We start from the raw sequence: 27,456 nt of genomic DNA, 5'->3' as shown, positions 1-27,456 counted from the left end.
GCTGCTTTGTTGAAGTAGAGTAGGGGGCGCCGTTGAGCCGTCACTTTACGCCTCCTCGTGTGTCTGTGTGCCAAGTTTGGTGAGGTTTGACTCGTGTCTGGCCATTTTCCAGCAGCAACAGATGAACAGACAATCAGCTGCCAGCTCAAACCTCCTCTTTTCACTCCATTTCATTTCCCTGGTTGTTCACCAATTTTCTCCCCGTGCACGTCCACCTTCCCTGTTGTTCCACCACAACAATCCATAAACTTTACTTTAAGACAGAGAAGAAGTCAGTAAACAGAGTTCTCTTTGTCCTTCCTGCATGGATACTGTATAAAACTGTATGATTGTACACATTTGATTTGAACTAACAAGAACTTGGCAGCATCATAGAAAGGATCCCTACAGAGAGAGACCTGGATCCTCTCTGTCAGGAATCTTTTCCTTACTGAGTGACAGAAAGTGAAATTAAAAAGTCTGTAAGTCTCCATTTTGAGTGGAACTCTCCCAGAGGGATCATCTGTCTGTGGTTTGTCTGTGATGGAGCTGATATTCCTGCTTCTCGTCTTCTCTTCTGTCTCTGCTCTGAGCAGCACAGGTACGTCTTTCTGTCCGTGTCCAGGTGTCCTGACCAGGTAGTCAAACCTCTAACTTTTAAACAGAGAAAACTTTAGTCTGAAACGTGCTTTTTAAAAAAATTCACTCGTTCAGGTGAATGATGATGAAGATAAATGATAATTGAAGTGAAGGGCTGAGATTATAAACCAAAGTATAATTACTTTAGTAAATCACACAGAGATGAGGATATGCTTAACTGTCGGGCCGTTTCAGTGCACATGACTGTGTATGAGTGCGTCACACCTGAGAGATCAGGTGATAAAAACACCTCAGCCCACAGGTATGTGTGTGTGTGTGTGTGTTTTAAGTGCCAGATGCATTAAATTAGTTTAAATTTAATTTATTTTCTTTCTGTCGTCAACAGGATCATATTCTAACTAATGGAATAAAATGATGTTATTGTATTTAGAGAAACTGAAGACAGAGAATCAAATGACTTTTAAAGAAATATTTCATATTCAAAACTAACTGTTGGTTTTAAACTGGTCCAACTGGCCTAACCGGGGTTTTCCGCCATGGGGATTGTTTGAACCTTCAACACTACACACACACAATGCCACAATACTCTGTTATAAGTAAAGTGCTGCATTAAAATGATTCTTTATTAAGTAAAATGTACTTGCAGTATCAAAGTAAAAGTAATTATCCTGCAGTGAAGTGACTGATATCTGGTTATATGTGACATATGTGTGGATATATATGTGTATATGTATTAACTTCCCATATTGCTGTGAGTGTCTCACGCAGTCTTCGCCATCCCTGGTTTGAAATGTTCAGCATTTCAGAGTGTTTCACCGTCTGGCCTGTACAGTCATGTCTGACTTGATTGTTGTCCTCAGCCTCAGACAACCAATGAACCAAATGAACAGGGAAGCTTTTGGAAGACGAAACTGCATGAGTTTTTAACCCCTTGTTGACTGTTGTCATAAATTCGCCTCAAACCTCTTCCGGTCTTGATGCAGCTGAGGTGGCCTCTGTATCCCACTGATGCTTGATGCATATTCTATGTATACATTATATATACACAGATGCATATATATACTCTCTCTCTCTCTCTCACACACACACACACACACACACACACACACACACACGTATATATATTCTATGCGTATATACATATATCATATTATACTATTATTATATTGTGCTATTCTATGCTATGCTATATTCAAATTAACAATCTCCACAAAAACACAAATCATTTAGCCATCCATCCATTTTCTATACCGCTTATCAGAGTCGCGGGGGGAGCTGGAGCCTATCCCAGCTGACTTTGGGTGAGAGGCGGGTTCACCCTGAACTGGTCGCCAGCCAATCGCAGGGCCACATATAGACACACAGACAGACAGACAGACAGACAACCTTTCACTCTCACACTCAATTTAGAGTTACCAATTAACCTAATGTGCATGTCTTTGGATTGTGGGAGGAAGCTGGAGTACCCAGAGAGAACCCACGCTAGCATGGGGGGAACATGCAAACTCCACACAGAAAGACCCCGAGTTCAAACCGGGATTCGAACCCTCTTGCTGTGAGGCAAGAGTGCTAACCACAGCACCACCATGCTGTCCACAAATCATTTATTCATGTATTCATAATTTTTAATATAATTGTAAATAACGTCAGGCAGTAAGAGGTTAAATACCACCCAAAACAACCTAAACAAATCTGTGTAAAATGTTCATATTTCTGATGTGTTTTATAAAGCCCAAACAGGGTCAAATTGACCCCCAAGAACACTGATGCTGACAAATTATGTTCAAGACATTGAAAACATATCAGGTCAATTTTTGGTTTACTGAGTTCTCACCAATTAAATCAGTAAAAATCATTAAATATGAAGATAAAACATTACGTCTATCGTATATATAGAGATGTTAAACATTAAGAGGAGTCAAGTTAATCACAAGGATAATAGGGGGACTCATTTTTCAGACTTTCCTTTAAGCTTTGCATTTTTTGTGAAATACTGGGTGATTTGAACAGTTGTCTTAGTGCAGTAAAAAGTACAATTATATAGAGGTGTATATGTTTGTATTGTAGATGTATATGTATGTATTTTAGAGGCACAAAATTAAGATACTCAAATGGAGGACCTCAAAATTGTACAGTACTTGAGTAAATGTTCTTGGGTATTCCCCACTGTCTCCTGTTCAGCTTTCAGTTTCTTTCTCCTTTTTAGTTAGTTGTAAACACAGCTAGCTGGGGGGCAGATGTTTGATCATATGGCATCCCCAAATTCTCTGCTGATGTAGCCATCATCATCATCATCATCATCATCACATGCAGTTAAGAGTTTTTAGTCCTGCAAACGTGTTTGTGAGTTCATGTCGGGTCAATTGTATTTATATAATGTTTATACAGCTTGACATCACAAATCACAGTTTGCCTCAGAGGACTTTATAACACCCTCTGTCCGTAAATCCACAATTCAATTAAGAAAAAATACTCCTGAAGAAAACCTTTTACTGGGGCAAAAATGTAAGAAACCTCAGGAAGAGCAACAGAGGAGTGATTGCTCTCCCAGGATGGGCAGCAAGGCCGGTGGTTATGAGCAGAGGTGGGCTTTGCAGACCCAAACGTCCATCTTGCCCACCCAATCAAAAATTAAGAAAACTATGTTTTTAGCCAAAGGGAAAGTAGCACAGCTGCCAAAGGTGGTTGGATGAATCAAACACAAGACTTTTCAGCCCAGGAGAGCAGGTTTCCTGTCTCTTCTAAAACTGAAAGTCAATGTTGACTCTTTAAACCAAACCATCATCTTTTCCAAAACCTAACCACGTAGTTTTACTGCCTAAACCTAACCAAGTAGTTTAGTGCCTAAACCTAACCAAGTAGTTTTACTGCCTAAACCTAACCAAGTAGTTTAGTGCCTAAACCTAACCAAGTAGTTTAGTGCCTAAACCTAACCAAGTAGTTTAGTACCTAGACTGAACCACGTAGTTTTACTGCCTAAACCTTATCAAGTAGTTTAGTACCTAGACTGAACCACGTAGTTTTACTGCCTAAACCTAACCAAGTAGTTTAGTGCCTAGACCTAACCAAGTAGTTTTACTGCCTAAACCTTATCAAGTAGTTTAGTGCCTAGACTGAACCAAATAGTTTTACTGCCTAAACCTAAGCAAGTAGTTTAGTGCCTAGACCTAACCAAGTAGTTTTACTGCCTAAACCTTATCAAGTAGTTTAGTGCCTAGACCTAACCAAGTAGTTTTACTGCCTAAACCTTATCAAGTAGTTTAGTGCCTAGACTGAACCAAATAGTTTTACTGCCTAAACCTAACCAAGTAGTTTAGTGCCTAGACCTAACCAAGTAGTTTTACTGCCTAAACCTTATCAAGTAGTTTAGTGCCTAGACCTAACCAAGTAGTTTTACTGCCTAAACCTTATCAAGTAGTTTAGTGCCTAGACCTAACCACGTAGTTTTACTGCCTAAACCTTATCAAGTAGTTTAGTGCCTAGACCTAACCAAGTAGTTTTACTGCCTAACCCTAACCAAGTAGTTTAGTGCCTAGACCTAACCAAGTAGTTCTACTGCCTAAACCTAACCAAGTAGTTTAGTGCCTAGACCTAACCACGTAGTTTTACTGCCTAGACCTAACCACGTAGTTTTACTGCCTAAACCTAACAAAGTAGTTAAGTGCCTAAACCTAACCACGTAGTTTTACTGCCTAAACCTAACCAAGTAGTTTAGTACCTAGACCGAACCACGTAGTTTTACTGCCTAAACCTAACCAAGTAGTTTAGTACCTAGACCGAACCACGTAGTTTTACTGCCTAAACCTAAGCAAACTGCTGCGGTCGCAAAGCGTTCACCATGTGTTTATCATTGTTACCAGAATAACTTCTGGCTTCTGCTTCTTGCTTGTTCTGTCGTTTCCCTGCAGCGGAGTCAGAGTTGATTTGTTCACGTCAACCAATCGTAGCCCAGATTGGTGATGATGTCATTCTACCATGTCACCTTGAACCTCCCGTCAATGCTGATTCCTGGACAGTGTTGTGGACCAAACCTGGTTTGGACCCAAAGTACATCCACGTCCACCAAGATGGACGACTGATGTTTGAGCGTCAGAATCCGTCTTATTATTCACGCACAAGACTGTTTATGGATGAACTGATGACTGGAAACGTCTCCATGAAAATCTTTGGTGTGAAAGTCTCTGATGCAGGAGAGTACCAGTGTGTCCTTCCCTCAGTCCAGAAGGAAGCTTCCATACAACTAGTTGTTGGAAAGTCAGCCTGTGTTTTAGAAAAGGCATCGACTGACTGAAGTATTCTAATTAAATACTTATAAGTGCTACTAGCTGCAGAATATGGATGTAAGCAAATGTTTTTAGCTTCTGTGCTCATGAATTTTCTTTGAGTCCAAAATCCAGTTCTTATTATACATCCCTGATCTTGATCTCCGTGAACGTTGTTGGATGGAAATGCAGAAGAATGATTGTCTGGAAATTCTGTTAAAATCTGCACTTCATTTAGAAACTTTGCTGCAGTTTTCTCAGCCAAGCATTTTAACAATTTACATGATTACATTTTAAATCACAGTCACAGTGGACAGACACAGCAAAGGAGATCAGACTGATGGTTGTGGTAATATTTGTATTTATTTATATCCTCATTATGAACAGCTACTGCTGACAGACTCAGGACCAAAGGATGATGGTAAGTCCATGCAGGTTTAGCTCCTGTCAGTCGTCCTTCGTTCCTACAAGATGGTGTTTAATCGTTGTTTAATTTGTTTAGCGTGGTCGTTTTCAGAAAAAAAAGAGGTAAAACTCACAACAGACGGACACAGTGGAGCATTTAGCATCTACAGAGCTACAGATATTTCCCTCAGGAGGTAGTGGAGACCAAAAATAGAGCTAAAAGAGAGAATATTGATTTCAGATTCAGCTTTAAATGCAATAACGTTAGTCGTTAAAGGTTTGAATATTTACTCAAATACATGAACAAATATCTGATCATTTCAGGACACCAGGGGAACTCTGTCGCTGGTGCTGTCATCAGTGCTGTCATCGGGGGTGTCATTGGTGGTGTCATCGGTGGTGTCATCGGTGGTCTCATTGTCATCGATGATCTTTCAAGGAAGAAATATGGACAAATTAGTAAGTCACAAATTTCTTCTCATTTTCCCAACAGGTTTTTCAGGTTTGTCACTAGTGCTTGAACTAAACTAAACCCATCCTTTAAAGGAGAAATCCGCTGTTTTAGAACTGGGCCCTATTTCTCTTATCTTGGCTTCAAACTGACTGGTAGGTAGGTTCAAAAAGTTTTGGCATCTGTCATCTAACAGTGGAAAGACACAGCAAAGGAAATGAGAATGATGGTCGTGGTAAGTTATATATTTGTATTTATTTATATCCTCATTATCAACAGCTACTGCTTCTGTGGTCCATGCAGGTGTAGCTCCTGTCATTCGTCCTTCGTTCGTTGTTTAATCGTTGTTTAATTTGTTCAGTGTGGTCGTTTTCAGAGAAAAAGAGGTAAAAACTCACAGCAGACAGACACAGTGGAGCATTTAGCATCTACAGAGCTACAGATATTTCCCTCAGGAGGTGGTGGAGACCAAAAATAGAGCTAAAAGAGAGAATATTGGTTTCAGATTACCAGGCGACACAAACCCGACTCTAAGTTAATGATCATGTCGCTGCTGGATGTGAAAGAAAGCAGCTGTTCAACACATCAGCTTTAAATGCAATAACGTTACAGGTTAAAGGTTTGAATATTTACTCAAACAAATATCTGATCATTTCAATATGTTGTTCAGTATTTTTCTCTGAGGGCTGATTGCTCTGATATCTCAGGATCTCTTCTATTCTAAATGGTAGAAATGTTGTCCACTGAAAGAGACTCTAACAAAGTGTGCACTGTGGCCCTGAGCAGGAGAAGATGGATGGATGGATGTTATCTTGGAGGCTCCCTGTGAAGAACTAATCTTTCCTTTATTCTTTCAGGACACCAGGAGAACTCTGACGCTGATGGTGTCATCGGTGGTGTCATCGCTGCTGTCATAGATGATCTTTTAAGGAAGAACTATGAACAGACGAGTAAGTCACAAATTTCTTTTCTTTTAATTTTCCCAACAGGTTTTTCAGGTTTGTCACTAGTGCTTGAACTAAACTAAACCCATCCTTTAAAGGAGAAATCCCCTGTTTTAGAACTGGGTCCTATTTCTTTTATCTTGGGTTCAAACTGACTGGTAGGTAGGTACAAAAAGTTTTGGCATCTGTCATCTAACAGTGGACAGACACAGCAAAGGAAATGAGACTGATCCTAAGTTTTGTATTTGTATTTATTTATATCCTTATTATCAACAGCTAGGAGAAGATGGATGGATGGATGTTATCTTGGAGGCCCTCTGTGAAGAACTGATCTTTCCTTTATTCTTTCAGGAGACATGGGGAAGTCTGTCGCTGGTGCTTTCACTGTTTCTGTCATTGTCATTGTCATTGTCATCGGTGCTCTCATTGTCATCGGTGTTGTCATCAGTGGTGTCATCGGTGGTGTCATCGGTGGTGTCATCAGTGCTGTCATCGGTGGTGTCATCAGTGGTGGCAGCGGTGGTGTCATCAGTGCTGTCACTGTCATCGGTGCTGCAGGCCTAATTGTCCATTTGTGGAATAAATATGGACAAATGAGTAAGTCACAAATTTCTTCTCTTCTCATTTTCCCAACAGGTTTTTCAGGTTTGTCACTAGTGCTTGGTTGGCTGTTTGTTAGTTTTAATTGATTAGTTGGGAGGGTCATGCTTATGTCCCCACATGAGCTATATTTTCTTTTCTGAGCTGCCTGGTTAAGTTAGTCTCTGGGTGTTGGACAGACCATCACCACTTTATTGTTTCTTTGTGCGGTAACCCTGGGGTGGCCCCTGGCGTGCCTGGGAAAGCCAACGAAGACTATTCGAGGATTAGTTAGATAGAAAGGCAAGTCTGCCTTAAGGACATAAAGTCCTAAATGAGCAGCAACTTTCTGCTGCTAAACTCAGATAAAACTGAAGTTATTCTGCTCTGCCCCAAACACCTCAGAGACAACTTTTCTAATAACATACTAACCCTGGACGGCATTAATCTGGCCTCCAGCTCCACTGTGAGGAATCTTTGATCAAGATTTGTCCTTTAACTCCCACATTAAACAGATTTCTAGAACTGCCTTCTTCCATCTATGTAATATTGCTAAAATCAAGTCCATCATATCCACTGATGATGCAGAAAAATTGGTCCATGCATTTGTCACTTCTAGGTTGGACTATTGTAACTCATTATTATCAGGCTGCCCCAATAAGTCCTTAAAGACTCTCCAGTTGGTCCAGAACGCTGCTGCTCGTGTTCTGACGAGAACTAAAAGAAGAGACCACATTTCTCCTGTACTGGCTTCTCTTCACTGGCTTCCAGTAAAATCTAGAATAGAGTTTAAAATCCTTCTCCTCACTTACAAGGCTCTTAAGGGTCAGGCCCCATCATATCTTAAAGAGCTCATAGTACCGTACTACCCCACTAGAGCACTGCGCTCCCAGAATGCAGGTCTACTGGTGGTTCCCAAAGTCTCCAAAAGTAGTTCAGGAGGCAGAGCCTTCAGCTATCAGGCTCCTCTCCTGTGGAACCTCCTTCCAGTCTGGGTTCGGGGGGCAGACACCCTCTCTACATTTAAGAGTAGACTAAAAACCTTCCTTTTTGACAAGGCATATAGTTAAGGGCTGGATCAGGCCTTAGACCAGCCCCTAATTATGCTGCTATAGACTCAGACTCAGATGGGGACTCCTATGGTGCACTGAGCTCCTCTCTATCCTCTCTCCTCCTCTGCCTCTCCATCATTATGTTTCATATCCGCTTAATGTCTTTTACTAATTTGGTATCTTCCCCGGAGCCTTTCTGTGCTTTCTCATCTCTCTGGTTCCTGTGGATCCTGGTCCTGGTTCTCCTGCTGTGGTTCTCTGGTTCCTGTGGATCCTGGTCCTGGTTCTCCTGCTGTGGTTCTCTGGTTCGAGTGGATCCTGGTCCTGGTCCTGCTGCAGTGGTTCTTTGGCTTCATGAATCACTGCTGCAGATTGTCGGGCACTTGTCACATTTTCCAATATCACCATACTGCTAATCTTTTAGTCTCACTCCTATTGTCAGTGCTGTAGTCACTGTTAGTACATTGGTTGCTGTTTGTGTTGTCTGTCTCTCTCTCTCTCTGTCTGTCTCTCTCCCTCTGTCTCTCTCTCTCTCTGTCTGTCTCTCTCCCTCTTTCTCTCTCTCTCTCTGTCTCTCTCTCTCTCTATGTCTGTCTGTCTCTCTCTCTCTCTCTGTCTCTCCCTCTTTCTCTCTCTCTCTCTCTCTCTCTGTCTCTCTCTCTCTCTCTCTCTCTCTCTGTCTCTCTCTCTCTGTCTGTCTCTCTCCCTCTTTCTCTCTCTCTCTCTCTCTCTCTCTCTGTCTGTCTCTCTCTCTCTCTCTCTCCCTCTTTCTCTCTCTCTCTGTCTGTCTCTCTCTCTCTCTCTCTGTCTCTCTCTCTCCCTCTTTCTCTCTCTCTCTGTCCAACCTCCACCCAACACAGACCCCTACAGAAGCCGCCCACATTGATCCTGGGTCTGTTCGAGGTTTCTTCCTGTTAAAGGGGAGTTCTTCCTCCATTGTTGCTCAATATAATATAATATCTGATGCTGCTCATGTGGGAATTCTTGAATCCTTCATTTTGAATTCCTGAATCACTGTTGTGAATTGGCGCTATGTAAATAAAGATTGATTGATTGATTGATACCTCTTTGGGCGCACATCGTTTTGATGTCGGAAGGAACATAAGTTTAGTTCCTCATTTCTCTGAGAAGGAGGTGGAGAAATATTTCTCCCATTTTGAGCAGGTAGCTACTACCTTTGAGTGGCTTAAAGATGTCTGGACATTATTGTTGTAATGTGTCCTAACAGGTAAAGCACAGGATGTCTATTCTTCGTTAACGCTAACACAAAATTCTGATTATGAAATTGTTAAAGCAGCCATCTTGCGTGCCTATGAGCTGGTCCCAGAGGCCTACAGGCAGCGTTTCAGAGGTTGTCGTAAGGTGGAGAAACAGACATTTGTAGAATTTGCCAGTGAGAATGAAATTCTGTTTAATACATGGTGCACATCTCAGAAAGTGGAAACCAAAGAGCAACTTCGTGCGTTGATACTCCTGGAGGAAAGTGTGTTGAAAAATTGTGTTCCTCCATCATGTTATCTTGGAGGACCACTGTGAAGAACTAATCTTTATTCTTTCAGGAGACCAGGGGAACTCTGTCGCTGGTGCTTTCACTGTTTCTGTCATTGGTGGTGTCATCTGCGGTGTCATCGGTGGTGTCATCGGTGGTGTCATCGGTGCTCTCATTGGCATTGTCATTGGCATTCGTGGCGTCATTGTCATTGTCATCTGTGTCCTTTTATGGAAGATATATGGACAAACGAGTAAGTCACAAATTTCTTCTCTTCTCATTTTCCCAATAGGTTTTTCAGGTTTGTCACTAGTGCTTGAACTAAACTAAACCCATCTTTTAAAGGAGAAATACGCTGTTTTAGAACTGGGCCCTATTTCTCTTAAAACCAGACCAAAACCAAAAGGATCTTCCAGGTCTCTCTCTGTAGGGATCCTTTCCATGATGCTGTCACACACTTAGAATAACACTCTGAGCCTGTCAGTGGATCAAAGACCTTTTTTGTTTAACTAGCCGTTATGTTGCTCTCTTCAAAGGTCCCAGACTCTATTGACAGAAACAGTAATTTTTCCTTGCAGAACACAGTTCAGTTGATCAGAGTGGTCAAGGCTCTGCCAAATAACCTGTTTTGTTTCATGTACGTTTGTGTGCAGGACTAGGGGCAATCGGGACGGCAATTAGGACGGCAATCAGGAGGCAAAACCTCTGAACACCACGAGAAGAGACGACGCCACTACCTGAGCATGACTCCTCTTTCTTTTCCCTGGTGTAGCTGCCAGTTGTGAATATCTTTGTAAATAGAGGCCTGGAAATGATACTTATTCCATCCAAAGATATTTTAAAAAGAAAAAAAAGAAATGTGTGTAATTGACAGTATCTGTGTGTGGGAGTATTTTTGTATGCTTTTTTAAACAAATGTTCGAGGAGCAGCTGAATGAAAACGGTGACTGATCTCTACAAGTTAACACGTGCTGAGTTAAGTTAACTAGTCACTATGAACACAGCAGCATTTACCTGCAGCACAACACAAACTAAACCCTCAGGTAAGTCACAACACACAGTCCGATGAGCGCCGTCCTCCAGGGAACCAATCACAGGCGAGAACCAGCAGCAGGCGGCCGATCACACAGACGCTTTACTATGCAGACAGAATCATCACGGCAGGGTTTTGAAAGCTGAAATGTGACAATGAAACTGTGAAGCATCTGGATACTAAGAGGCTGAGATGTGTGCTGATTGTTTAATGAAAATAAATGAACTTGAATTTGTCTCCCAGTTATTGAGCCCAATGCTTCCTCCCTCGTTGAATTATCAGATCTGTGAAAAATATTAGGGCTAGGCTCAGAAACCAGATGGACTCAAATGCACGACCACAGAGACTTTCGGACAGGTGACACTCTTTACTTCACAAAGACAAACAATACATACAGCATGGAACATGGAAACAAAAGACTTAACTTGAATACAGGAGCTCTGAACACTGAGACATAACAAGACGAAGGACGCAGACTATTTATACATGAGGTAAACAGGTGGAACCAATCAGGGCGAGGCAGATAATTACACAGGTGGGAAACACACAAGGGCAGGAAGTCAAACGAGAGGAGAGTTTAGGGTTTCAAAATAAAACAGGAAGTGGGAGACAAGACTAGACACAAGTGAACATAGACAACTTAACACACACGACGAGACATGACAAAAAAACAAAAGCTCATTTTAGTTTCGATGCTACTAGTTTGTTGTTTGCTCAGCAGAACATGAAGGGAGTCTCTGTTCACTGTGAGTTTGACCCTTGGAGAGATTTATTGTGTATTTTAGCCACAGAAGTCAACAGAGAGCAAAGTGTTATCTTCATTTTGAAAGTCAGAAGAGTTTTGCGGCTCCCTGTGTTTTCTTTTCTGTAAGAAACGGGACCAAACGGCTCTTTGAGCAGTTAAGGTTGCAGACCCCTGGGCGAGAACAACCTTAACAACCTAAACAGAGGAGGCGGTCTTAGGCACAATCTCTCCCCCACATACAACTCTGTATTGAGCTCTCTTCCCAAACAGGTAAACACCCATTCACACTTGGGTGATGAAGAACCATTTTCACCTGTAGACGTGACCTCCTAGCGACTCACATGACGAGCAATGACTTAATGGCCCACGAATAGCTAACGACTCGAACGACACAAGACTGCAACGACTCCCACTACTACTAAAGACAGCCATTCACTATCAACGACAGCCATTCACTACTAACGACAGCCATTCACTATCAACGACAGCCATTCACTATCAACGACAGCCATTCACTATCAACGACAGCCATTCAACTACTTACAACAGCCATTCACTACTAACGACAGCCATTCACTATCAACGACAGCCATTTACTATCAACGACAGCCATTTACTATCAACGACAGCCATTTACTATCAACGACAGCCCTTCACTATCAACGACAGCCATTTACTATCAACGACAGCCATTCACTACTAACGACAGCCATTCACTATCAACGACAGCCATTCACTATCAACGACAGCCATTCACTATCAACGACAGCCATTCACTATCAACGACAGCCATTCACTATCAACGACAGCCATTCACTACTAACGACAGCCCCTCAAATTTTGGTTCCAGCAGGAGCATAAATTTCTCATCTCCCCAATTGCCAGTCAGAACTGAAGAAGCCTTTCGGATGAGAGGCGAAACGTCTTCCTGTTTCCTTCAAGCAGTCCAGTTGACTTTTCTTAGACCTCAGAAGCATGATGACCTGGATGAATGAGAATCTTCATGGACACAAAATAGAGACGTTTCAGTTTTATTCATGCATTCTTTGAATTCATTTATTTATATTTTTATTTTTGCGTTTTATTGTATTTTACTTTGAATGAGTGACTCTGGAATAGTCTGACACTGGCAGAGGGGGAGGTGACCTGTTCAGGTGCTGTTATTAGAGCCGATAGCAGCCTACAGTCTGTGTCTCTACAGGTACAAGGGACAGACCCTGACTGTCTTTGAACGCCACATCAGGGCCTGGACCCTCCACGTATGTGCAGGTTGCAGGCTGCCAGCTCAAACCTCCTCTTTTCACTCCATTTCATTTCCCTGGTTGTTCACCAATTTTCTCCCCGTGCACGTCCACCTTCCCTGTTGTTCCACCACAACAATCCATAAACTTTACTTTAAGACAGAGAAGAAGTCAGTAAACAGAGTTCTCTTTGTCCTTCCTGCATGGATACTGTATAAAACTGTATGATTGTACACATTTGATTTGAAGTTACAAGAACTTCACAGCAGTTAATGTCCAACCAGCTGGTTCCTTTAAATGAATCAAGTCTGACACTAACACAAGAGGAAATGATCTGTTCAGGTGTCTGATCACCATCTACTGGCTTGATCCAGGAGCTGCAACTCATTTACAGTATAATACAAGTTTAATAAGAGCTAATCAATGAAACCAAATATAATACTTATACAAACAACAAAAACTTTGACATCATTTGGTGTCTAAATGGCTGGTAGGTATAAAAAGTGTTGGAATTGGTCCAGTAAATCCTTTGGGATAACTGTTGCTTCCTGAGTGACAGAAAGTGAAAGTAAAGTAAAAAGTGTGTAAGTTGCCATTCTGAGTGGAACTGTCCCTGAGGGATCATCTGTCTGTGGTTTGTCTGTGATGGAGCTGATATTCCTGCTTCTCGTCTTCTCTTCTGTCTCTGCTCAGAACAGCACAGGTACGTCTTTCTGTCTGTGTCCAGGTGTCCTGACCAGGTAGTCAAACCTCCGTGTAGTTCAGACCCTCCTCTCTCTGGAGCCACTCACCTTTTAAACAGAGAAAACTTTAGTCAGTTCAGGTGAAAGTCCGTCTGCCATAAATGATAATTAGTGAAGGGCTGAGATTATAAACCAAAGTATAATTACTTTAGTAAATCACACAGAGATGAGGATATGCTTAACTGTCGGGCTGTTTCAGTGCACATGACTGTGTATGAGTGCGTCACACCTGAGAGATCAGGTGATAAAAACACCTCAGCTCACTTTGTGTGAATCTGGTGCTTTTATCTTTTTGGTCTGAAACACAGTCAGACTGAATCAGCACGTGATTTAGAAGATAGATTCTAGAAGAAAATGTCTCTCTGACTGTCTGAAAAGCTTAAAGGACACAACGAAGAACAAGAAATATCTGGAGTCTGATCAAAGAAACTGATTTCAGAGCAGAAAACACAACTTGTACTGAGTCTGATGACACCGTGATGAGTGTGTAGACATCAGGTCAGTTTGTTGTTTTCACTCAACAATAAGACAAGACAAGACAAGACAAGAGAAGACAAGATAAGATAAGATAAGATAAGATAAGATAAGATAAGATAAGATAAGATAAGATAAGATAAGATAAGATAACTGCCTTTGCAGTGTGAGTGCAGCCTGATTTAGAAAGGTTGTCTAAGCAACACTTAGATAAATGTTTCACATTGTTCTTTAAGAGCCGATCCTGTTGAGCAGCTTCGACAAAGCTGGAGATCAGTGACTCAACAGAGACTCAACTGTTTCATTGACATATGAACAGATAAAAAGACGAGAACCAGGTTCACCACATGGTGACGTTCCTGCTTTGCCCTGAACTACAGCTATTTCTATTCTTCGTGCCTGTTGTCAGTCTGCTGCTGTGGTTTTTTGTCGTTGTTGCACTGCCTGCTCTTTGTGCCTTTTAATTGCCCCCTGGGGACAAATAGAGTTTTTTGAATTGCATTGAATTGTTTGTGTCCGAGGCAAAACTCAGCAGCTGGAGCAGCTGTTTCATGTTCAGTGATTCTGCAACAGGAGGTCTGAATTCAATGTTTGTTTATCCAGGGGAGTCTGAGGTGATCGGCTCACATCAGCCAATCACAGTATCCGTGGGTGATGACGCCATTCTGCCGTGTCACCTGGAGCCCCCATTTGATGTGACGACTCTAACGGTGGAGTGGAAACAAGGTACCAAACATGTGCACACCTATCGAAGCAGGGAGGACCATCTAGACGATCAGGACCAGAACTTCAAACACAGAACATCTCTGTTCCATCATGAAATGGAGAAAGGGAACATTTCTCTCAAACTGACCGATGTAACTGAAGAGGATGCTGGAAAGTACACCTGCCTTGTTCCCAAACTGCAAAGTCAAGTCAAGCAAGACTACGTTACCCTCAATGGTGAGTGCTGCTAATTAATGCATATTGAAATTATATGACATGAGGAGCAAACACTATACAGAATATTTATAACTTGTTGAAAGCATTTTAACAATTTACATGATTACATTTTAAATCACAGTAACAGTGGACAGACACAGCAAAGGAAATCAGACTGATGGTAAGTTATATATTTGTATTTATTTATATCCTCAGTATCAACAGCTACTGCTTCTGTGGGTCTGACTTTAATTACATATTTTCATATTGGATTTCATTTTGTTCCACAGACTCAGAACCAAAGGATGACGGTAAGTCCATGCAGGTGTAGCTCCTGTCAGTCGTCGTTGTTTAATTTGTTCAGAGTGGCCGTTTTCAGAGAGAAAGAGGTAAAAACTCAGAGCAGACAGACACAGTGGAGCATTTAGCATCTACAGAGCTACAGATATTTCCCTCAGGAGGTGGTGGAGACCAAAAATAGAGCTAAAAGAGAGAATATTGGTTTCAGATTAGCAGGCGACACAAACCTGACTCTAAGTTAATGATCATGTCGCTGCTGGATGTGTAAGAAAGCAGCTGTTCAACACATCAGCTTTAAATGCAATAACATTAGTGGTTAAAGGTTTGAATATTTACTCAAACAAATGAACAAATATCTGATCATTTCAATATGTTGTTCAGTATTTTTCTCTGAGGGCTGATTGCTCTGATATCTCAGGATCTCTTCTATTCTAAATGGTAGAAATGTTGTCCACTGAAAGAGACTCTAACAAAGTGTGCACTGTGGCCCTGAGCAGGAGAAGATGGATGGATGGATGTTATCTTGGAGGCCCCCTGTGAAGAACTGATCTTTCCTTTATTCTTTCAGGACACCAGGAGAACTCTGACTCTGGTGCTGTCATCGGTGCTGTCATCGGTGGTCTCATTGTCATTGTCATTGTCATCGGTGGCCTTTTATGGAGGAGTAAGTCACAAATTTCTTCTCATTTTCCCAACAGGTTTTTCAGGTTTGTCACTAGTGCTTGAACTAAACTAAACCCATCCTTTAAAGGAGAAATCCGCTGTTTATCTTGGGTTCAAACTCACCGGTAGTTAGATACAAAAAGTTTTGGCATCTGTCTTCATCGTGAAGAAAGTAGGTCCACTAAAAGTGCTTGTTTTTGCCACTGGCAGGCTCAGACTGTTAATCAACCACAAACAGCTGTTCTATTGCTGCCTTCAAAGCCGCCAGACTCCATTGACAAAAGCAGTCATTTTCCACAGTCAGTTGCTGGTCTGCTGTTGACTGATGAGTTGGTTTGTTTATGTTATTTTGTAGCTTTGGTGTGTTAAAGGGTGTGTGTTCAGATCCTTTGTAATATAAACTAAACTCCTGTGTCCTGTTCTCTAAAATCCCTGTTTTAGTGAATGTAGTCTGGTGTGTGTGCTGTTTGTGGTTAAAGCAAAAGGATCTTCCAGGTCTCTCTCTGTAGGGATCCTTTCCATGATGCTGTCACACACTTAGAATAACACTCTGAGCCTGTCAGAGGATCAAAGATCTTTTTTGTTTAACTAGCCGTTATGTTGCTCTCTTCAAAGGTCCCAGACTCTATTGACAGAAACAGTCATTTTTCCTTGCAGAACACAGTTCAGTTGATCAGAGTGGTCAAGGCTCTGCCAAATAACCTGTTTTGTGTCATGTACGTTTGTGTGCAGGACAAAGAGAGAGAGATGCAGGGGGCTATCAGGGGACCAATCAGGACACCAATCACAGGACCAATCACGAGAGCGATCAGGGGACCAATCAGGAGGCAATACCTCTGAACACCACGGGAAGAGACGACGCCACCACCTGAGCATGACTCCTCTTTCTTTTCCCTGGTGTAGCTGCCAGGTGTGAAGATCATAATGACAGAATGTTTGACATCATTTGTAAATGAAAGCCTGGAAATTATACTTATTCCATCCAAAGATATTTAAAAAAAAAAGAAAAGAAATGTGTGTAATTGACAGTATCTGTGTGTGGGAGTATTTTTGTATGCTTTTTTAAACAAATGTTCGAGGAGCAGCTGAATGAAAACGGTGACTGATCTCTACAAGTTAACACGTGCTGAGTTAAGTTAACTAGTCACTATGAACACAGCAGCATTTACCTGCAGCACAACACAAACTAAACCCTCAGGTAAGTCACGACACACAGTCTGATGAGCGCCGTCCTCCAGGGAACCAATCACAGGCGAGAACCAGCAGCAGGCGGCCGATCACACAGACGCTTTACTATGCAGACAGAATCATCATGGCAGGGTTTTATCTGGTTTTTAGCACCACGTGAAGCACTTTACAGCATCTGTTTGAAAAGCCAACATGATGCCATCGTTCCTCTCTGTCACCCTGAGATTCACAGCCTCACTCGGGGGGTCGGCAGGGTTTTGAAAGCTGAAATGTGACAATGAAACTGTGAAGCATCTGGATACTAAGAGGCTGAGATGTGTGCTGATTGTTTAATGAAAATAAATGAACTTGAATTTGTCTCCCAGTTATTGAGCCCAATGCTTCCTCCCTCGTTGAATAATCAGATCTGTGGTTTACTGCATTTGCTTTCAGGTCCCTAAAAAGTCAAATCATGAGAAAAACAAAAGCTCATTTTAGTTTCGATGCTACTAGTTTGTTGTTTGCTCAGCAGAACATGAAGGGAGTCTCTGTTCACTGTGAGTTTGACCCTTGGAGAGATTTATTGTGTATTTTAGCCACAGAAGTCAACAGAGAGCCAACGTTTAAAAGCTCTAAGTTTAAAATACGGTCGTCAAATCTTTATTTTTTTAAATCTGCTTGAACAGATGCTGCACTTTTATTATGCATTTTTATATAAACTATTATTATTATCATTATTGTTGTAGCATTATTACATTTATTTTTATTCATGCATTCTTTGAATTCATTTATTTATATTTTTATTTTTGCGTTTTATTGTATTTTACTTTGAATGAGTGACTCTGGAATAGTCTGACACTGGCAGAGGGGGAGGTGACCTGTTCAGGTGCTGTTATTAGAGCCGATAGCAGCCTACAGTCTGTGTCTCTACAGGTACAAGGGACAGACCCTGACTGTCTTTGAACGCCACATCAGGGCCTGGACCCTCCACGTATGTGCAGGTTTAGTTTACCTGCAGCCAGGTGAGCTGAGCTGTCAGAGGGAGACACCTGAGATCCTTAGAGTGAAACAGGAAGTTGATTCTGGCAGGTCAGAGCTTGTTTTTCACTGAACATACTTTTTTGTGGGTCTCTAAATTCTTTAAATGTAAGTCAAAGGTAGCACAGGTGCTGCTTTGTTGAAGTAATGTAGGGGGCGCCGTTGAGCCGTCACTTTACGCCTCCTCGTGTGTCTGTGTGCCAAGTTTGGTGAGGTTTGACTCGTGTCTGGCCATTTTCCAGCAGCAACAGATGAACAGACAATCAGCTGCCAGCTCAAACCTCCTCTTTTCACTCCATTTCATTTCCCTGGTTGTTCACCACTTTTCTCCCCGTGCACGTCCACCTTCCCTGTTGTTCCACCACAACAATCCATAAACTTTACTTTAAGACAGAGAAGAAGTCAGTAAACAGAGTTCTCTTTGTCCTTCCTGCATGGATACTGTATAAAACTGTATGATTGTACACATTTGATTTGAACTAACAAGAACTTCACAGCAGTTAATGTCCAACCAGCTGGTTCCTTTAAATGAATCAAGTCTGACACTAACACAAGAGGAAATGATCTGTTCAGGTGTCTGATCACCATCTACTGGCTTGATCCAGGAGCTGCAACTCATTTACAGTATAATACAAGTTTAATAAGAGCTAATCAATGAAACCAAATATAATAATAAAATACAAAAATAATACAAAAACTTTGACATCATTTGGTGTCTAAATGGCTGGTAGGTATAAAAAGTGTTGGAATTGGTCCAGTAAATCCTTTGGGACAACTGTTACTTCCTGAATGCCACAAGTGAAAGTAAAGTAAAAAGTGTGTAAGTCTCCATTTTGAGTGGAACTCTCCCTGAGGGATCATCTGTCTGTGGTTTGTCTGTGATGGAGCTGATATTCCTGCTTCTCGTCTTCTCTTCTGTCTCTGCTCTGAGCAGCACAGGTACGTCTTTCTGTCTGTGTCCAGGTGTCCTGACCAGGTAGTCAAACCTCCATGTAGTTCAGACCCTCCTCTCTCTGGAGCCACTCCACTGTTGAACAGTCTGAAACGCGCTTTTTAAAAAATGCACTCGTTCAGGTGAAAGTCCGTCTGCCATAAATGATCAATAAAGTGAAGGTTATAATCCCTCATTACGCTTCAGGACCAAAGTATCATTACTTTATTAAATGTTTAAATGTCAGGCTGTCTCAGTTTTACGCCTGTTTAGAAAAGTTGTCTACGCTTCACTTAGAGCTTCCTGCTGAGCTGATCCGACAAAGATGGCGATCAGTGGCTCAACTGAGACTCAAGTGTTTCACTGTCACATGAACAGATAAGAAGATAAGAACCAGTTTTAAAGCAAAGCGTTATTATTATTGTTACCAGAATAACTTCTGGCTTCTGCTTCTTAATTGTTCTGTCGTTTCCCTGCAGCGGAGTCAGAGTTGATTTGTTCACATCAACCAATCGTAGCCCAGATTGGTGATGATGTCATTCTACCATGTCACCTTGAACCTCCCGTCAATGCTGATTCCTGGACAGTGTTGTGGACCAAACCTGGTTTGGACCCAAAGTACATCCACGTCCACCAAGATGGACGACTGATGTTTGAGCATCAGAATCCGTCTTATTATTTACGAACGAGACTGTTTATGGATGAACTGATGACAGGAAACGTCTCCATGAAAATCTTTGGTGTGAAAGTCTCTGATGCAGGAGAGTACCAGTGTGTCCTTCCCTCAGTCCAGAAGGAAGCTTCCATCCAACTAGTTGTTGGTAAGTCAGCCTGTGTTTTAGAAAAGGCATCGACTGACTGAAGTATTCTAATTAAATACTTATAAGTGCTACTAGCTGCAGAATATGGATGTAAGCAAATGTTTTTAGCTTCTGTGCTCATGAATTTTCTTATTATACATCCCTGATCTTGATCTCCGTGAACGTTGTTGGATGGAAATGCACAAGAATGATTGTCTGGAAATTCTGTTAAAATCTGCACTTCATTTAGAAACTTTGCTGCAGTTTTCTCAGCCATCCTTGTTTTATCCAGGGGAGTCTGTGGTGATCGGCTCTAGTGAGACGATCACAGTATCCGTGGGTGATGACGCCATTCTGCCGTGTCACCTGGAGCCCCCATATGATGTGACGACTCGAACGGTGGAGTGGAAACGAGGTACCAAACATGTGCACACCTATCGAAGCAGGGAGGACCATCTAGAGGATCAGGACCAGAACTTCAAACACAGAACATCTCTGTTCCATCATGAAATGGAGAAAGGGAACATTTCTCTCAAACTGACCGATGTAACTGAAGAGGATGCTGGAAAGTACACCTGCTTTGTTCCCAAACTGCAAAGTCAAGTCAGGCAAGACTACGTTACCCTCAATGGTGAGTGCTGCTAATTAATGCATATTGAAATTATATGACATGACGAGAAAACACTATACAGAATATTTATAACTTGTTGAAAGCATTTTAACAATTTACATGATTACATTTTAACCAACAGTGGACAGACACAGCAAAGGAGATCAGACTGATGGTAAGTTATATATTTGTATTTATTTATATCCTCAGTATCAACAGCTACTGCTTCTGTGGGTCTGACTTTAATTACATATTTTCATATTGGATTTCATTTCATCATCCAGTCCATGCAGGTGTGTCTCCTGTCAGTCGTCCTTCGTTCGTTGTTTAATCGTTGTTTAATTTGTTCAGAGTGGCCGTTTTCAGAGAGAAAGAGGTAAAAACTCAGAGCAGACAGACACAGTGGAGCATTTAGCATCTACAGAGCTACAGATATTTCCCTCAGGAGGTGGTGGAGACCAAAAATAGAGCTAAAAGAGAGAATATTGGTTTCAGATTACCGGGCGACACAAACCCGACTCTAAGTTAATGATCATGTCGCTGCTGGATGTGTAAGAAAGCAGCTGTTCAACACATCAGCTTTAAATGCAATAACATTAGTGGTTAAAGGTTTGAATATTTACTCAAACAAATGAACAAATATCTGATCATTTCAATACGTTGTTCAGTATTTTTCTCTGAGGGCTGATTGCTCTGATATCTCAGGATCTTTTCTATTCTAAATGGTAGAAATGTTGTCCACTGAAAGAGACTCTAACAAAGTGTGCACTGTGGCCCTGAGCAGGAGAAGATGGATGGATGGATGTTATCAGAATCAGAATCAGAATTCCTTTATTGTCATTGTGCAAGAAGCACAACGAAATTTAAATGAGAAACAGCAGCTCTCATGGACAGTGCAAACAACGGAAGGTGCAAAATACAGAATAGTGCAAAAGAAAAAGAATATATGTAAGAAAATATATACAAAAATATAAATAGGTTCACATTTCTTTGGTTGGTTGTATTTTGGTGTTTTGTATTGTTCAGGTTGTGTTGTTGTTATTTAGGGCAATGACAGCTGTGGGGTAGAAGCTGTTATCTTGGAGGCCCTCTGTGAACTAATCTTTCCTTTATTCTTTCAGGAGACCAGGGGAACTCTGTCACTGGTGCTGTCATCGGTGGTGTCATCGGTGGTGTCATCGGTGGTGTCATCGGTGCTGTCATCGGTGCTGTCATCGGTGGTGTCATCGGTGCTGTCATCGGTGGTGTCAGCGGTGGTGTCAGCGGTGGTGTCATCGGTGCTGTCATCGGTGGTGTCATCGGTGGTGTCATCGGTGGTGTCAGCGGTGCTGTCATCGGTGCTGTCATCGGTGGTGTCATCGGTGGTGTCATCGGTGTCCTTTTATGGAAGAAATATGGACAGACAAGTAAGTCACAAATTCTCATTTTCCCCTTTTAAAAAGATGATTTATGTCCTAAACAGTAGTCAAGTGTCTGTACGCACAGTGTAACAGGTTTTTCAGGTTTGTAAGTAGTGCTTGAGGACGTACTTAAAAAACTGCGAACCTTTCCTTTGCCATTTAGCATAGACCAATAAAATACTGCTCCATAAGTGGGTCAAATTAGATCAGATCATTAGATTAGACTGTTTATTATGTATATACTGTATTTATATGTTTTCACACTCGGCTGCTGAGGAGGGAGAGTTTACTTTAAATCTGAACTCCCGAGTCTCCACTACCTGCGCTTGTCATCGGCAATAACAACTAGTGTCATCGCTCCGCCGCCGTCCATCTCTCCTATTGAGGCCCTCACTCTTCTGGCTTCTTTGTTACCTCAGATAGATGCTTCTTCTCTTCAACATGCGTTTGCGTTGAAGGCTGCCATTCAACCACAACTTCCACTGAGCTTTAAAGGAGCAATTTTACTCTTTATGAAAACTTTAACTTATGTTGACCAGAGTGGAGAAAATGTACATGAGCCGTTTTGGAAAGCACTGACGAATAACGTGTTCTGTGTCGTAGGGGCCTGTCCAAGACGAATAAGGAGAGGACGTGAAAGCACAGCAGGCATTCAGAAGAGGAACAGTCTTCGCCTTGAAAATATAGAAGATAAAAAGACAAAAAGGAAAAAGCTTTTGTGTGAAATGTGAAATAAGCAAAGTAAAAGTCATTCATGTAAAATGTGACTTTGTTAAAAGTACAAAAGTATAAAAAGCACAAATTCAGCAGAATAGTGATGCATTCATGTGTTCATCACTTTAATGTGGCAGCTGCTAAACGTCGGGATCATTTCATTTGCATATTACTTTACATACTGTCTTCCTTATTCCCTACTGATTAAAAATGATCATGATTATGGATTCTCACTCTGAATCTGGAAAGTTACTTTATTGCATATTAAACATAGTGGAGTAAAGACATATTTATATATAATTGTAGTGGAGCAAAGAATGACTCAAGAAGTGCATCAAAATTGTATTTACAATGTGTGTACAATACTTGACAATACTTCTGTGTATCTGGTTCGAAAAACACTGAATAAAATGCTTTAATGTTGCCTGTGGAGGTTGTGAGTTCTGTAATAATATGTTTGTTTATAAAGCCACAGAAAGCAAAACAGCTCAACAAATAACCACCAAAGGTTTTCAGGTTTTCACTACAAGATACAAATGAATTGAATGACATTAAGTCTTCTTGTTTGCTTTCATGTGTTTCGAAGAGATTTTGTGATGTTTATGGTGCAACCGTTGGCCTTCATGTTGTTTGTTTTCTTTTAATTTCCATTTCTGTGAAATCAAAGTGACCCAGTTTGAGTGCAGCCAGTTTGACCACAGCAGACCTGTGCAGGCAGAGCGCTGATTCAGTAAATCACCGACAGCCACATGAAGGTTTCAGCAGCACTTTAAGTGTCATGGAAGAGTAAAAACCGAGAAACTACAGACGTAACTTGTCAAATGGAAAAAATGAGATGGACAGCCTGACTGAAATCTTACACCTCCGACGATTTCATAAAAACAACCAAACCACAAACACCCACATCCTCCTCACCCTGTTTAACAGCTCTGTATTATTCAGATCCATCGCTCTGTAAAATCCACCATCAATATACACTTACACATTCCTCTGATCTGAACAAGACATCGTCTGTAGCCACATTTTAGTCGGCAGAGGTCTGACGGGATAAAGGCTGCGCTCTGTTCCTATTCTCAGAGGAAGCAGGAAGTCACAGTCACATTCTTAGGAGTCCTTGGGCAAAGACACTGATCCCAAGATCGCTCCAGAAGCAAAGCACGTGAACGGGTGAATGTGAACTAGGTGTTAAAGTGCTTTGAGTGGTGGAAACGACCAGAAAGACGCTACACAAGTAGTCATGTGACTATTATTACCTGTGAGCCTCAACCACACACAGGAAGAGGATCTATGAAGCAACAAACCCCAAAAAGACGACTTCAAGTCTCTTTATTTTATTTATTATCTGAATTTGTGTGTGCTGATTGTCACCAGATTCGTTTCACCTGAGCGCTGGTAAAGGTGCAGGTGGTCACATGATGCCACGTTAGCGGCCAGTCTGTGGGACTACACAACTATTTCCATGATGACGTCGTTGCTGCCTCTCCTCTCTGCCGCCGGCCGAGCTGAAAGACACAGTTACTGCCAATAATCAGTAACAACCAGGTGGAGGTTTTACCAGATTAACACGTCTGATGGCTGATCAATAAGTGAGAAAAGCAGGATTCTATTTGAACGCTAGCTTTTGAAATGTCTCTCTGAATTCATACGTTTATATTTTATCTTTATTTTAATCTTATTTTTCATTTTATTGACTTTTCTTTAACTGTTAACCTGTTTTTTTAGGTCATGAATGAGGCGGACGACAGCACAGAAAAGAGGTTTGTAGGTTTTAAATGTTACGTAAAGAAACATGTTATTAAAAATACATATCATAGCTCGTTACGTTCCCCCCACGTCCTCCTGTGTGGCAGCAGGACGTCCCTCTGTGCTGAAGAAACAGAACCAGAGTCCTCGGGTCAACACTGACCGACTGATGAGGTCTGACCCTGATCATGTGTTTGTTCTACTGGCCTCTGTTTGTAGTGTGCTTCCACCATGGTGGACCATAAAGATCTAATCTATTCTCTTCTCTTGTTCCACTCCACTGGTTCTTATTTGGCATGAAGCCTCCGGTGTGATCACTGAGTGAAAACTGAAGTCTTGAGTTCTTCTGACTTTGATGTGAGAGAGATCACTGAGCATCACCTCTCTTCCTGTCTCTGTAGACGAGTCCCAGCAGGACGGTGGAGAGCAGGTACGGGGTTCCCACCACCAGGTGACACATGAGTCTGGAGACAGACGCCCAACCGGAGGCTGCCGATGGAGCTGAAGATGGAGCTGGAGGTGGAGCTGAAGATGGAGCTGGAGGTGGAGGCAGACGAGAAGCTGTGAAGACAAACAAACTCTGTGGAGCTTCAATGGAAATAATCACAATCTGCTTCCTCAAAAACAACTTCTGCATATTTGAAACTTGCATTGTGAACATTTATCTGTCCATGAACTTCTTCCTCTCTCTCACTCTGATTTACCTGTGGCCACACCTGTGATGTCACCGTGCACTTCTACATCACTGCAGCAGGTGAGGAGGTCGGCCGCTGTTGAAGGTGAACTTTGCTTTAGGCTAGTGGCTAAATTAGCCGCTACTAGCATAGCGCACCCACATCTCCAACAGAATTATCACTGGCTGTGTTGGATTGTGGGTAATATAGGTGCTTCTTTTTTATTTTTAAAGGTGCAGTCTGTAGGATTTAGGGAGATCTATTAGAGTATAAAATGTAAACTTGTGTTTTCAGTATTTTAAAATAACCTGAAACTAAAATCTATTATGTATTTGTGAGCTACGAATGAGCTCTTTGTATCTACATCTGGGGTTGAGTCCACCAAGTGGCCCCGCCATGTTTCAACAGTAGCCCAGAATGGACAAACAAAATTGGATGTTTAAGTGGCAGCACTGGTTGGAAAATGAAGAAGAAAGAAGGGGAATACCATTTTGTGTTGTGGATCATTATTATTTTCTAGCAGAAGTAAAAACAAAGGGAGTGTAAGTCCTTGTCAGCCACTGTAGGTTCTCCCCCACGCTTAGAAAAGAAGGGGTGAGGCGAGGGGGGTTCATTTGGCTGCAACCAACACAAAATCCTCCACACTGCACCTTCACTCTCTAAAACCACAGGTTTGACGGATGTTTCATCAGTTATATAGCGGCTGCAGATCTCACCATCAACAGCCAGCCAGCTGCCCCTGGATTCTTCACCTCCAGTGATGCCACACTCGTAGAGTCCCTCATCAGTTTTGGAAGCTCTGCGAATGCTCAGCTCTCCCGTGGGGGTGCTGCCGATGTGCTGGCCGTCTCTGTAGTAGTTAAAGGTGTGGTTGGGGGAGCTTGTCTCGGCCTTACAGTGCAGAGTCACGGCAGCTCCCACCGACACAGGGAGAGCGGGAGTCTCCAGGAGCACACGACGATCTTTAGAGCAGAAGGAAAACAGCCTTTACTCTACTTTGTGGTTTATCAAGTGCAGCTTTAAGCGTATCGAGGCACCACTTTTTGCTTGCAGTACCAGTGATGGTGATGTTGACGCCGTTGCTCATCTCTCCATCCTCGGACTCACACCAGTACACCCCCGTGTCGGTTGGGTAGGTGCTTCTGATGATGCAGGTGGAACCCGAGGAGACAAAGCCCCAGCCGGAGCCGCAGGGCCTGACCCCGCCCTCCGGCGTTTTCCTCTTCACCTTCCAGCTGGTGGAGTTCAACTGGTCCTCGCAGCTCAGGGAGATGGAGTTGTACCTGAAGAACTGAGATCTGTCAGGGCTGACGCGAAGACAGGCTGGGAGAAGAAGAAATAAAAGATTAGAAGGACGGAAAGAAGCAGACATGTGCGTATGGCCAGTAGACGTATTAAAATAAGGAGGTGAATACAGAAGTATAAAGAAATAACAGGAAGGAAGAAACAAATGAGAGTGTTAAGTGAACGTATGATGTAAAAGAAAACAAAAATTAAAACAGGGGGAAAGTAGAAGAAGTGTGAAAGGGTGAAATGTGCAACAAAAACGGGACAAAAGTGTGAAAGCACAAACACGAGAGGCAAGAATTAACTATAAAAGACAAAGCAAGCAGAAAAAAAGGGGGAATTCAATGAAATCAGTGACTTTTGAAATCAAAAAGACACTAAAACATCTGTCATCATCTACACAGTAAATAAGAAGTACTTTGGGTTTGTACTCACACAGCAACAGGCAGAAAGGTGTCAACTGCATCCTGTCCCACCACCGACTGACTGACAGGCCGACTACCTCGTCTCTCCACTTCCTCTCTGACAAACTTCCCCTCACAGTGGGTCTCACAGTGGCTGCTTGTGTGAAACACTTTAAAACACTTTTCAATTTCTTTTCAGACAAAATAGAACTTTTAATTCAACCAGTGTAAATAATCTGATACCTACCAGTCATTTACACATCAGAATGTTTACAACTAGGGTTTGGTTTCAAAGTGTTGGAACTGGTCCAGTAGATCACCAGTAGATCACCTCAGCCAGCAGCCACCAAATGGGCTGCAATGGCTGCAACGTGATCCTTTGGGACAACTGCACCTGATCACAGTAGGTCCACTAAAAGAGCTTGTTTGATCCACTGACAGGCTCAGAGTGTTATTCTAAGTGTGTGACAGCATCATGGAAAGGATCCCTACAGAGAGAGACCTTGTCAGTGGAGTTTGGCAGCTTTGAATCTCCAGCAAGATACTGTGAGTGTGTACAGTGTAAAAGCAATGTTACCATGTTTTCACTAGGGGGCGCTCTTTATGTGTTTTCAGCTTTACTGTGTCAATAAAGTGACAACTGAAAGTAAAAAAAAGTGCTTTATTTCATAAGTGAGTAGAGGATGTAGAAAAGACCTTTGTTTGTACAAGAATAGAAAAATGTAAACAAACATTTACACATTTACATAAAATATATGAAAAATTAGAATTAGAATGAAATGAAGAATCAGTGCTTATAACAAATAT

The 27,456-nt window shown here is 41.9% G+C and overlaps 4 protein-coding genes across 7 annotated transcripts in view; 3 read left to right on the top strand and 1 right to left on the bottom strand.

The window, feature by feature from the left end:
* Positions 1-27,456, top strand: part of LOC139222562 (butyrophilin subfamily 2 member A2-like) — a 63,427-nt gene that overhangs the window by 23,499 nt on the left and 12,472 nt on the right. The window lies entirely within an intron of this gene.
* Positions 502-16,753, top strand: LOC139223155 (butyrophilin subfamily 1 member A1-like). The gene is made up of 7 exons (XM_070855126.1): positions 502-580; positions 4,488-4,822; positions 7,403-7,411; positions 14,606-14,939; positions 15,209-15,229; positions 15,787-15,882; positions 16,614-16,753. The coding sequence occupies exons 1-7, from the start codon at positions 523-525 to the stop codon at positions 16,751-16,753; spliced, it is 993 nt and encodes a 330-aa protein (XP_070711227.1). The 5' UTR covers positions 502-522.
* On the bottom strand, positions 15,845-26,726 carry LOC139222565 (Fc receptor-like protein 5). 4 transcript variants are annotated; one of them, XR_011585929.1, is made up of 6 exons: positions 26,681-26,726; positions 26,015-26,281; positions 25,675-25,920; positions 24,666-24,845; positions 23,924-24,043; positions 15,845-15,869 (listed from the first exon to the last, which is right to left on the bottom strand). XR_011585929.1 is itself a non-coding variant. In XM_070854358.1 (5 exons), exons 1-5 carry the CDS (start codon positions 26,709-26,711, stop codon positions 23,985-23,987), a joined length of 783 nt encoding a protein of 260 aa, XP_070710459.1. In that variant the 5' UTR covers positions 26,712-26,726; the 3' UTR covers positions 23,863-23,984. The 4 variants fall into 4 exon arrangements, 3 of the variants coding, with proteins under 3 accessions (XP_070710459.1, XP_070710460.1, XP_070710461.1); XM_070854358.1 differs by lacking the exon at positions 15,845-15,869 and having other exon boundaries at positions 23,863-24,043; XM_070854359.1 differs by lacking the exon at positions 15,845-15,869 and having other exon boundaries at positions 23,863-24,043; positions 24,666-24,821.
* LOC139222558 (butyrophilin subfamily 1 member A1-like) lies at positions 18,927-22,936 on the top strand. The gene is made up of 6 exons (XM_070854351.1): positions 18,927-19,025; positions 19,506-19,838; positions 20,110-20,448; positions 20,570-20,602; positions 21,549-21,833; positions 22,431-22,936. Exons 1-6 carry the CDS (start codon positions 18,968-18,970, stop codon positions 22,556-22,558), a joined length of 1,176 nt encoding a protein of 391 aa, XP_070710452.1. The 5' UTR covers positions 18,927-18,967; the 3' UTR covers positions 22,559-22,936.

Source organism: Pempheris klunzingeri, chromosome 23, assembly GCF_042242105.1.
Source record: "Pempheris klunzingeri isolate RE-2024b chromosome 23, fPemKlu1.hap1, whole genome shotgun sequence".
Lineage (NCBI taxonomy): Eukaryota > Metazoa > Chordata > Actinopteri > Acropomatiformes > Pempheridae > Pempheris > Pempheris klunzingeri.
The sequence above is the reverse complement of the archived record's forward strand: the minus strand, read 5'-3'. Positions and strand labels throughout refer to the sequence as shown.